Below are 12,576 nucleotides of genomic sequence, written 5' to 3'. Positions count from 1 at the left end.
ATGTAGACGATACTTTCTTCTATGTAGAACACGAATGTGTTTGGGGATGGTAAATATCCTGCATTGGGAATAAACACTATGTTTAGCTCGCCAAGGCTCGCTAAATACAATGTTTATTCCTAATGCAGGATCTTTACCATCCCCAAACACACTCGCGTGATAACCTCTATATACGTAGATGCTATATTTTAGACTGTTGCACTAATACGATTCCATACCACAGCCCTGGCATATATCAGTAGGCAAATAATGACAAGAAATTGTAGTATAGCAACATTTCCATAGGGACAAGGGTACTGGTGCAATTATTTTCAGTAAAATCTCACTGAGCATTACAATGTCTTATGCATGCTTATTGTCTACGTCCTGCCGTTGTCACATTGTTTTCACTGTTTGCGAAGCGTACCGCAGCAACGTCACGTCATTTCTAGTCATTTCTTGCATATAATGATTAATGACGCCATTCCTTGTTGATGACGTCTGTCTGTGACGTAGTCAATCTGTTATTGGAACTGAGATAATGTCTCCACTACAGAGAACAGAAAAACACGTGAGGTGACTGTGGTACTATATAGAATATTCCCTTACTCGCTACTCAAATGACGCATAAATGTCCCTAGTGCAGAAATGTTGACAATACAGATACGAATATACACATGCATATTTAACCATCTTTTATCTGCGTTCATATAAAACGAATGTATTTCTTCAACAGGCATTTCCCCCGAATACCAATGAACTAGTGTGGACCCAGCTTCTGTCCTCAACGATGTATATCAACTCTCCAGGACTTGAGTGTCCCCATAGCCATGCTGCTCCAATATATCTGTGCTTGTCACACTGAAGCCTACAACACGATAATCTGTATAATCATAGTTACAAAGGATGCTGAAAACATCAGATATCAGTTGATACAGTTAACTAAGTCTTTCTGTAATTCAAATCCGTTCTCCTAGATCAGTTATAATTGTCTTTCAACGTCACCTGTTTTGGGGTACAACGTAAATCTCACGTCCCTGTTCTATTACCACTTACCCCAAAAGCGTCAAATAAAATGTATTTTGGTATCTATCAGATGGATGGATATATGCAGGCGTAGTTGAGCCATGCTGCCCTGGATATATAAATCTGAATATAAATAGGCACAGATCGAACGTGAATATGTTGACACTCGGGGAATTCAAAAGTTTAGTGTATATAGTTAAGGATACACACAGGTTGCCGCCATGCTTCAGTTTCTGTCTGCATTTGTCATCTTAATTTGGAAATTTTCTTTCGGCCTTTCATGAGAATGGATATATACAGATGTGGTTGAGCCATGCTGCTCTGGATGTATTCATTTGATACCTTCTAAACAAGCAAAGTCTTCAAAGTATCAGTAAACAGGGGTATCAAACCATAATTAAATTGTATAAACAAGTCACAAAGTCAACCGAAAAGTTGATCTGGGTCACATTTGATCTTCCAGTGATATTAATGACGATATCTGATATCTATAGCCAAACATTCAATAAGTATAAACGTTTTACCTTGAGGTGACATCATCTTCGTTGAAGTGTTTGAAGGGTTAGGTTCGTTTGTTAACATGTCTCAGTGTCTGATTTTCTGATGTTCTTAATATACAGCTAAAAGCAGTCCAAAGCCACAAAACCACGATAAAACATGTATATATTTCTATATTTTTCATACTCCTTTCATTGTCTCATTGGGGCAGTCGGGTAGCCTGGTGGTTAAAGCGTTCGCTCGTCACGCCGAAGACCCGGGTTCGATTCCCGACATGGGTATAATGTGTGTCCCCCGCCGTGATATTGCTGGAATATTGCTAAAAGCGGCGTAAAACCATACTCACTCACTCACTCATTGTCTCATTGTAACATCTTGCAAGAAAACGTGGCTGTTTAAATGTGTGATTAGTTGGTGCTTTCCCTCATGACATTTGTAAATTTGTTTTTAATAAAGTTTGAAACCCAGCTATTTCATGTTGTCAAGTTGTCACCTGGTTACTATTTGCTGCCATGTCTCGTGCCTGGATCCTTGAGCGTGGGTTCGAATCCCAGATCCCAATTTGCAAGCACCACGCTCTTTCTGACTGGTTTTAACAGTGCTAAACGTGTACAACCTGCATCATTTCACGCTGACACGCAGTTATATGACTGGAATACTGTTCAACACTGCGTTAACCTCCTACATGGGGTCCCTGACTATAATGGAGAGTGGTTTTCATTTGTAACAGCCAGTCTTACTGCCAAATTCTTCCCTCTAAATTGGTATCAACAAAACATACAGAACAAGAATCATAAACAACGGGCTTTTATGTGATGTTCGACAACAGAAACACGAATAGTAAAATGTGTTAGATGTGTGACAGTTAACGCTAATGGCGGACACATATCATGTTCAATGCCATCTGAATTCTTCGTGACTGACTCGCGCCAAAAGGAGACTTGTGTCCCTTGATGGAATGCAGAGGCATGAACATCAGATGCTGCTTCAAACAAGAACGATAACTCTTATTCTACCAGCATCAAAGTTTATCGACAAAAACACGTATTTTGTTAAAGAGGACATTTATCAACCAAATCAGCTCATTTATTCTAATGGTGTGCTTCCAAATTAAGATTGTAAAATTAGATGTTTAATAAAATGACAATAAGAAAGTGGGTTTTGGTTTAATAATAATTTCCACAATGTAAGATTCAAACCCCGTGGTGTTCCGAGTTAGACGTGAGCTCCAGCTTGAAGTGAGAGGTGACAATGAATCGGTTGCAATTGGTCAAGCACGGCGACTTGGTTGATTGCGTGACATTGTACCACCCCAGATTTTGTTGTTGAGACATTGTTGTCTGGTATCTCATGCACAGAACAACTTCATTTGAATTTTGGGACATTACGCCAAATATTACACAACTTGCCTTTTTTGAAATGTGTCGGTATATACAAGATCAAAGACACATATTGTAACAAATGTTGGACTAAGCATTTTCTTTCACAAATTTCAAAATCTTCTCATGTATGTGCGTACATAGTTTGTGATATACGATCCATCATATAGTTGTGATTATTTTCCGAGGAATCTAAGTTTACAAACAACCTGCAAAAAACATATTTTGTTCTGATTAATGTAATAATGGTATGTGATACCAACAGAGGACATTCGTCACCACTCGCCCATTTCGTAACCTGCAAGAAGACGAATGAATTTTTATGTGCGAAAATACGACGAACCAATCAGAATGCGCGTATGACTCAACATCGGGAATATTCTGCGTAACTAGAGCATAACCGGAGCTTTACCAGAGCATCGCTGGAGTGGAACTCGAATGACACCCGTGTGTAACAGTTGCATTACCGGAGCTTTACCAGAGCATCGCTTGAGTGGAACTCGAATGACACCCGTGTGTAACTGGTGCATTACCAGAGCTTTACCAGAGCATCGCTTGAGTGGAACTCGAATGACACCCGTGTGTAACAGTTGCATTACCGGAGCTTTACCAGAGCATCGCTTGAGTGGAACTCGAATGACACCCGTGTGTAACAGTTGCATTACCGGAGCTTTACCAGAGCATCGCTTGAGTGGAACTCGAATGACACCCGTGTGTAACTGGTGCATTACCAGAGCTTTACCAGAGCATCGCTTGAGTGGAACTCGAATGACACCCGTGTGTAACAGTTGCATTACCGGAGCTTTACCAGAGCATCGCTTGAGTGGAACTCGAATGACACCCGTGTGTAACTGGTGCATTACCAGAGCTTTACCAGAGCATCGCTGGAGTGGAACTCGAATGACACCCGTGTGTAACTGGTGCATTACCGGAGCTTTACCAGGGCATCACTGGAGTGTAACCGGAATGACCCAAGTGTGTATTTGGTGCATAACTGGAGTTTCACCAGAGTGTCGCTGGAGTGTAACCCGGATAACATCAGTGCGTAATTGGTGCATAACTGAAGTTTCACCAGAGGGTCGCTGGAGTGTAACCCAAGGTATGGAACATGGTACAATAAATCCAAGGCAAAGGATCAAAATCTTCTGTTCACCATCTTAAGGAAAGGTGGTCAGTTTTTAACTGATAAATCAGACATTGCCAATAAACTTGGTGAATCATTGCCAAAGCATTCGTCGTCGCCTAATTATGCCCCTGAATTCATAAAATATCAGAAACAACAGGAAAAGAAAAATATTAATATTCTAACTCTGATAACGGGGAAGACTAAAATGAAGTGTTTTCCTTCCATGAGCTACATACTACCGTCGGGCATGCTCATGATGCAGCAGCTGGTGCTGATAATATTCACTATCAGCCCCTGAAGCATTTACCTAAATCATGCCTCGAAACACTTTTACATTATTTGACCAAATATGGACGTCGGGTAATTTTCCTCCTTCCTTGTAGTCCCTATCCCAAAGCCTGGTCAGGATCATACAAGTCCCTCAAATTACTGCCCTATATCTTAACCAGTTGTGTCTGTAAAATCATGGAGCGGATGGTAAATAATAGATTAGTTTGGTTCTTCGAAACCAATAATCTGCTAACAAATATTCAATGTGGTTTCTGCAAAACCCATGTATGTGTTTAATCCCATGCATGAAAATTTATTTCAATCAAAACCAAAACTTGGTCCTCCTCTAGGGTACAGAATTAAGCCACATATTATCAAGGCTAATATTGATCTTTCTACTATATCACCATACCGGTTCCTATCTACACCTCCTTGGCAAACTTGAGGTAGACCTAACACTAACTACCCTAAAAAACCTGACCCAAACCAGTTGCTCTTTCAACAAGAATATGACAAGTTGTTGAACGATGAAAACAAAGTGCGAAAAAAAGCCATATCATTTGCTGACACTACGCAACTTGTTGCCAGTCAGTCAACAACTTTTTCAATCATGAATTACTCTGCTGCAATCGTCCGTCCTGTCCAAACTTTATTTATTCAGTGTCAGACAGATTTGACATGAGTCAGATCTGATCAACCAGTCAGGCTCAGGCTCAGACTTCACCTCAGTCCCCACAAAGACCTGGCCGAAAATGTATTGCTGTGATACGTCTAGTTGTGTTACTGTCCCTCGTTGGCAGGTTTTTACAATCGTTTCAATATATGTATTATATTTAACTTTTGATAGTCACGACATGGCTGAAATATTGCCGATGTGACTTAAATTTTTAACTCACTCACTCAATCATCGAATCTAATACAGTGAGTGAGTGAGTATGGTTTTACGTCGCTTTTAGCAATATTCCAGCAATATCACGGCGGGGAACACCAGAAATGGGCCGAATCTAATACAATGGAGGTATAGATGAATAACTATAATGATTTGCAGCTCTTAATTCTACGATCATAAGTTTCAAAAATATCAAAAACCACAGGAAAAGAAGAGGGTTGATTTTACTTCTCAAAATGGAAAGGATTATAATGAGGTATTTTCGCTCTACGAGTTAAATACTGCGCAAGGTCAAGCGCACGATACTGCAAGGTGAGTTGATAATATTCACTATCAGCTCCTGAAGCATTTGCCTGATTCATGTTTAGAGACGCTTCTTGATATATTTGATCAGATCTGGACGTCTTGAAATTTTCCTTCTTCGTGGCGTAATGCAAGTTTGTCCCCATATCTTAACCTGGTAGGGATTACACTGATGCATCTAATTATCGACCAATATCACTACCCACCTGTGTGTGCAAAACCATTGAACGAATGGTAAACAATCAACTGGTGTGGTACTGAGAAACTAATAATCTTAAATGTAACATTCAATGTGATTTCCGTCAAATAGAAGTACCATTGACCATCTCGCACGTTTAGAATCTTTTGTCAAAAATGCTGCAATTGTCAATAATCAGCATGCAGTATCAATCTTCTTCCATATAGAAACAGCGTATGATACCATATGGAAGCATGTTACTACACGATTTGGGGTTAAGAGGTCGTTTACCTCAATTTATATCCCAGTTTTTAACAGACTTAAGCTGTTCCCAAACCCACAACACAGCTGCAAACATTGAGTTGGATAATATTGCTACTTTCAGGCATTTGTCTTCTCCTCCTTGGCAACTTGTAGGACCGGAAGTAGACTTTACTCTTACTCATTTTAAAAAATCTGACACAAATCAATTAATATATCAACAAGAATATATACAAGTTAGAAATAAATATGAATCCCACCGTCCCATTTTTACAGATGGACCCATGGATCGTAGCACAGTCTCCAATGCTGCTGTCATTGGATCCAAAACCGTATCATCCCAATTACCAGACCATAGCTCAATTTTCACCGCTGAGGCCAAAGCCATATTGACGGCTTTGGAATATATCCAAAAACAACCCAGCAGCCAATGGTTGATCATCTTTGCAGACACACTATCTTGTCTACAGGCCATAAAATCGAGCTCTTCACGTCTCCCGTTCATTTTATATAATTCAGAACAATACAATGACCTTGCTACTGGCCAATACGACATAGTCTTATGCTGGTTGCCCAGTCATGTTGGAATCACAGGTAACTCTATGGCTGATGCTGTAACAAAGGCAGCTCTCAACAAATCTGTGACACCACTTTTTGTACCACACAGCGACTACAAACCTTTAATTAGATGCTATATCAAAGGCCTTATGCAAAATAAGTGGGGCACCCAAGTAGGTACTAATGAATAATGCAATAAAACGAGCTAATGGTTACACCTACTTGGGTTGTCAGTCAAGATTTGAAGAGGACATTATGCAACGATGTTGTATTGGCCATTCGCGTTTCTAGGTTTCATACATCAAGGATTTTTTTGATCAGGTAAGTACTCGTTAAATTGTTGTTGTTTTTAAAGAAATTGACTTAAAAGACAAATTTTGATAACATTCATGCAAAAGGTATGTGATTTTTAATTTGGTAGAATGATTTTACAACTGTGATTGTTAGTGGTGGTACCTTCAAAGTGGGCTGAAGGAACGTAAAATAATTGTCCCCCTGAGGGGGTACGTAAGTCCCACTTCATTCAAAGTATATTTCATTTTCCTGGAATTTAATCGTAGAATATTTGTGTTTTTTTAATTCTTTGGCTTACACTTAACTAATAAAGACAGACAAGTATTAATAATTTGGCGTCCAATTACATTGTTCATTTTCCTTTATAAAATGATACGTACATGTATTGCAAATAGACTAAAGACAACATTGAATACAGTTATACATGACAACCAAACAGGATTTATTCCTGGAGTGAGTGAGTGAGTTAAGAATTAACGTCACATCGGCAGTATTTCAGCCATATCGTGACGAGAAGTACATTAATAATACATTGATTAAGTTTAAATAAAAAGCTGTCAACGAAGGACAGTACAATAACTAGAATATCACAGATTCAATTTAAAACTAGTTGAGAATATATACAAGCCATAAGTATCAGTGTACAACACAATATAAAAATGGGCTAGGTATCGTCAGTAACTAAAGGGAGATCACCATACTAGGGACCATGGGGTTTATTCCTGGAAGATGTATAACTGGAAAAAAAAAAACTCTTTGTTATTATCTTTGAAACTGGAGAGTTAAATAAGCCAGGCTTGATGTTATTAATTGATTTTGAAAAAGCTTTTGACACAGTCTCAAAGCAGTTTAATGAACAAGTATTAGATTTCAATCAATCAATGCCTAATTCAGTGTGAAGGGCATACACCTATATACAAGTTTGGTAGTGACAGAATACATAATTTTAAGCATTGTTTAACAAATAGCTCTTCTATCATACGCATGATACATAGAAGTAGATGATGATATTCATCCTATATACCTTGATCACAAAAAGGACAGTTTTTGATGCATATATCGATTTTTTGCCTCCTGCCTTCATTATTATGGGGATATTTAATCTTTTTTGGTTAGAAAGGGGTGTAGACAAGGAGAGCCTGTATCTCCCTATCTATTCATATTTGTATTCGAAATATTAGGTATAATGATCAGGGTTAATTCTAACATAAAGGGTATGACAATAAACTTGAACATAAATTAGGACAATATGCTGATGATACCCAACTCTTTCAGAATGGACCCGAAAATATCCTAAATGCTGCCATAGATACACTATATAAATTTTGTTGAATGTTTGGCCTTATAAAGAATGTTGATAAGACTAAAGCAGCCTGGATATGTGCAATGTCGAGAAATAATATACCTTTAAGTAATGATTTAAAACTAGACTGGTACAAAGGAGATTTTGAAATCTTAGGTATTGAACTAAACCCTTCATTAAAAGACCTATGAGTACTCAATACAATGAACCGACAGTAGACATTATAAACAGAATACTTGCCTTATTAGAGGGATAGTTGACTGTATGGGGCATATTTAATAGAAACATGAGTTTGATAAGGATGATATAGAACAAATCACGGTTTAACCACTTTGGTTAAATGATCATTTTGAATCTTCATATGAGGCATTTGGTTTCATCATGGTGTGCATTTTATAAGCGATAATTGTAATGAAAATGGAATCATAAATTTTGCCGATAGAACAAGAAAGAATTACTTGTGATGAACTTAGTTGATGGTGATATTTGTACATTCTGTAAGTGCTATAAAGAAGATTTATCACATAATTATTATGAATGTGAAAACGTCAAGTATTTCTGGTCACAGGTAGAAATATTAATCAACAGTAATACTGAACTTGAATTCACAAAATATACTGTCATGTTTGGAGTTTGTACATACAATCATGTAGTTAACCATATTGCTGTCTGAGCGAAAAGAATCATTATCAAGATCAAGTACTAAAAACGTCCTTTGATGCATTCATCATTGCAAACAAAAACAACAGAATCCATTGTTATCATAAGAAATTGAAGCAACTGACTTCTACTCTCTGTCCATTGTCATGAAGCGTTACAAATATTGTACCCATGTGTAAGACTAATCACTTTCTACTTCAAACATTGCATTCAATAGTTTTTCATTATGTCTTCTGGGGCAGTCGGGTAGCCTAGTGGTTAAAGCGTTCGCTCGTCACGCCGAAGACCCGGGTTCGATTCCCGACATGAGTACAATGTGTGAAGTCCATTTCTGGTGTCCCCCGCCGTGATATTGCTGGAATATTACTAAACGCGGCGCAAAACTATACTCACTCACTCACTCACTCATTATGTCTCCTACCTTGATTGTAAAAACATATATCGAAATACTTAATATTGAACAAGTAATATGAATATCTAGCATAGTCTATATGAAAACAAACTTACAATGAGAACACGTAGACATGCTACTTTTCAATAAGTTTGTAAAACCACAGATGATACAGTCCAGTCTTACTGATAGGTTTGTGAAATGACCTTCACTTCTGAAGTTCTTCTAATACATAAATTATTTCCATCCTACATCGGAATCCGAACATCACCATACTTGCTATTTTCATTGTAAGAAGGAACAACATTGCTACACTGATCGTCTCTCCACAGGCCCTTGGCCATTTTCAGATGCCTGAATCATCTACTGTTGTCAAACTGCATCCTTTGTTCACCAGTAGATCAAAGACGTTCTTGTGGCCATTCTTTGCTGCTAACATTATCGGTGTTTGTCCTTCTTTATCTTTGCTGGTTAGATCAACTGAGCCTTGTGAGATAATGTACTCAACAATCTGTACATTGCCACCAACACAAGCGCAATGAAGGATATTTCTACCTGAATGATCTACTGTTGTCAAACTGCATCTTTTGTCAACCAGTAGATCAAGGACGTTCTTGTGGCCATTCTTTGCTGCTACAAATATCGGTGTTTGCCCTTCTTTATCTGTTCTGGGTAGATCAACTGAGCCTTGTGAGATAATGTACTCAACAATCTGTACATTGCCACCAACACAAGCGCAATGAAGGATGTTTCTACCTGAATCATCTTCTGTTGTCAAACTGCATCCTTTGTTCACCATTAGATCAAAGACGTTCTTGTGGCCATTCTTTGCTGCTAACATTATCGGTGTTTGCCCTTCTTTATCTTTGCTGGTTAGATCAACTGAGCCTTGTGAGATAATGTACTCAACAATCTGTACATTGCCACCAACACAAGCGCAATGAAGGATTTTTCTACCTGATTGATCTACTGTTGTCAAACTGCATCCTTTGTTCACCAGTAGATCAAAAACGTTCTTGTGGCCATTCTTTGCTGCTAACATTGTCGGTGTTTTCCCTTCTCTATCCTTTCTGGTTAGATCAACTGAGCCTCGTGAGATAATGTACTCAACAATCTGTACATTGCCACCGACACAAGCGCAATGCAGAATGTTTCCACCTGAATCATCTACTGTTGTCAAACTGCATCCTTTGTTCACCAGTAGATCAAAGACGTTCCTTTGGCCATTCTTTGCTGCTAACATTATCGGTGTTTGCCCTTCTTTATCTTTGCTGGTTAGATCAACTGAGCCTTGTGAGATAATGTACTCAACAATCTGTACATTGCCACCGATACAAGCGCAATGAAGGATGTTTCTACCTGAATCATCTACTGTTGTCAAACTGCATCCTTTGTTCACCAGTAGATCAAAGACGTTCTTGTAGCCATTCTCTGCTGCTACCATTATCGGTGTTTGCCCTTCTCTATCTGTGCTGGTAAGATCAACTGAGCCTTGTGAGATAATGTACTCAACAATCTGTACATTGCCACCCACACAAGCGCAATGAAGAATGTTTCCACCTGAATCATCTACTGTTGTCAAACTGCATCTTTTGTCAACCAGTAGATCAAAGACGTTCTTGTGGCCATTCTCTGCTGCTAACATAATTGGTGTTTGTCCTTCTTTATCTTTGCTGGTTAGATCAACTGAGCCTTGTGAGATAATGTACTCAATAATCTGTACATTGCCACCAACACAAGCGCAATGAAGAATGTTTCCACCTGAATCATCTACTGTTGTCAAATTGCATCTTTTTTTCACCAGTAGATCAAAGACGTTCTTGTGGCCATTCTCTGCTGCTAACATAATCGGTGTTTGTCCTTCTTTATCTTTGCTGGTTAGATCAACTGAGCCTTGTGAGATAATGTACTCAACAATCTGTACATTGCCACCCACACAAGCGCAATGAAGAATGTTTCCACCTGAATCATCTACTGTTGTCAAACTGCATCTTTTGTCAACCAGTAGATCAAAGACGTTCTTGTGGCCATTCTCTGCTGCTAACATTATCGGTGTTTGCCCTTCTCCATCTTTTCTGGTTAGATCAACTGGGCCATGTGAGATAATGTACTCAACAATCTGTACATTGCCACCAACACAAGCGCAATGAAGAATGTTTCTACCTGATTTATCTACTGTTGTCAAACTGCATCCTTTGTCCACCAGTAGATCAAAGACGTTCTTGTGGCCATTCTTTGCTGCTACCATTATCGGTGTTTGCCCTTCTTTATCTTTGCTGGTTAGATCAACTGAGCCTTGTGAGATAATGTACTCAACAATCTGTACATTGCCACCAACACAAGCGCAATGAAGGATGTTTCTACCTGATTGATCTACTGTTGTCAAACTGCATCCTTTGTCCACCAGTAGATCAAAGACGTTCTTGTGGCCATTCTTTGCTGCTAACATTATCGGTGTTTGCCCTTCTTTATCTTTGCTGGTTAGATCAACTGAGCCTTGTGAGATAATGTACTCAACAATCTGTACATTGCCACCAACACAAGCGCAATGAAGGATGTATCTACCTGATTGATCTACTGTTGTCAAACTGCATCCTTTGTCCACCAGTAGATCAAAGACGTTCTTGTGGCCATTCTTTGCTGCTACCATTATCGGTGTTTGCCCTTCTTTATCTTTGCTGGTTAGATCAACTGAGCCTTGTGAGATAATGTACTCAACAATCTGTACATTACCACCAACACAAGCGCAATGAAGAATGTTTCTACCTGAATCATCTACTGTTGTCAAACTGCATCTTTTTTTCACCAGTAGATCAAAGACGTTCTTGTGGCCATTCTCTGCTGCTAACATAATCGGTGTTTGTCCTTCTTTATCTTTTCTGGTTAGATTAACTGAGCGTTGTGAGATAATGTACTCAACAATCTGTACATTGCCACCAACACAAGCGCAATGAAGAATGTTTCCACCTGAATCATCCACTGTTGACAAACTGCATCCTTTGTCCACCAGTAGATCAAAGACGTTCTTGTGGCCATTCTCTGCTGCTAACATTATCGGTGTTTGCCCTTCTCTATCTTTTCTGGTTAGATCAACTAACCCATGTGAGATAATGTACTCAATAATCTGTACATTGCCACCAACACAAGCGCAATGAAGAATGTTTCCACCTGAATCATCCACTGTTGACAAATTGCATCTTTTCCTCACCATTAGATCAAAGACGTTCTTGTGGCCATTCTCTGCTGCTAACATAATCGGTGTTTGTCCTTCTTTATCTTTTCTGGTTAGATTAACTGAGCGTTGTGAGATAATGTACTCAACAATCTGTACATTGCCACCAACACAAGCGCAATGAAGAATGTTTCCACCTGAATCATCCACTGTTGACAAACTGCATCTTTTTTTCACCAGTAGATCAAAGACGTTCTTGTGGCCATTCTCTGCTGCTAACATTATCGGT

At 38.9% G+C, this 12,576-nt stretch overlaps 1 protein-coding gene across 1 annotated transcript; it reads right to left on the bottom strand.

The window, feature by feature from the left end:
- Positions 1-7,089: 7,089 nt before the first annotated feature.
- LOC124149941 (serine/threonine-protein phosphatase 6 regulatory ankyrin repeat subunit A-like) lies at positions 7,090-12,576 on the bottom strand. The gene has a single exon (XM_048390557.1). It carries the CDS (start codon positions 12,567-12,569, stop codon positions 9,462-9,464), a length of 3,108 nt encoding a protein of 1,035 aa, XP_048246514.1. The 5' UTR covers positions 12,570-12,576; the 3' UTR covers positions 7,090-9,461.

The sequence above is a fragment of the Haliotis rufescens genome, unplaced genomic scaffold (assembly GCF_023055435.1).
Source record: "Haliotis rufescens isolate VD_foot unplaced genomic scaffold, xgHalRufe1.0.p SCAF_9, whole genome shotgun sequence".
Classification (NCBI taxonomy): Eukaryota; Metazoa; Mollusca; class Gastropoda; order Lepetellida; family Haliotidae; genus Haliotis; species Haliotis rufescens.
Note: the sequence above shows the minus strand (reverse complement) of the source record. Positions and strands in the feature narration are given on the sequence as shown.

Bases quoted from the DNA above. Each gene is read 5' to 3' on its own strand.
- LOC124149941 (XM_048390557.1), bottom strand. From the start codon at position 12,569: ATGTTAGCAGCAGAGAATGGCCACAAGAACGTCTTTGATCTACTGGTG.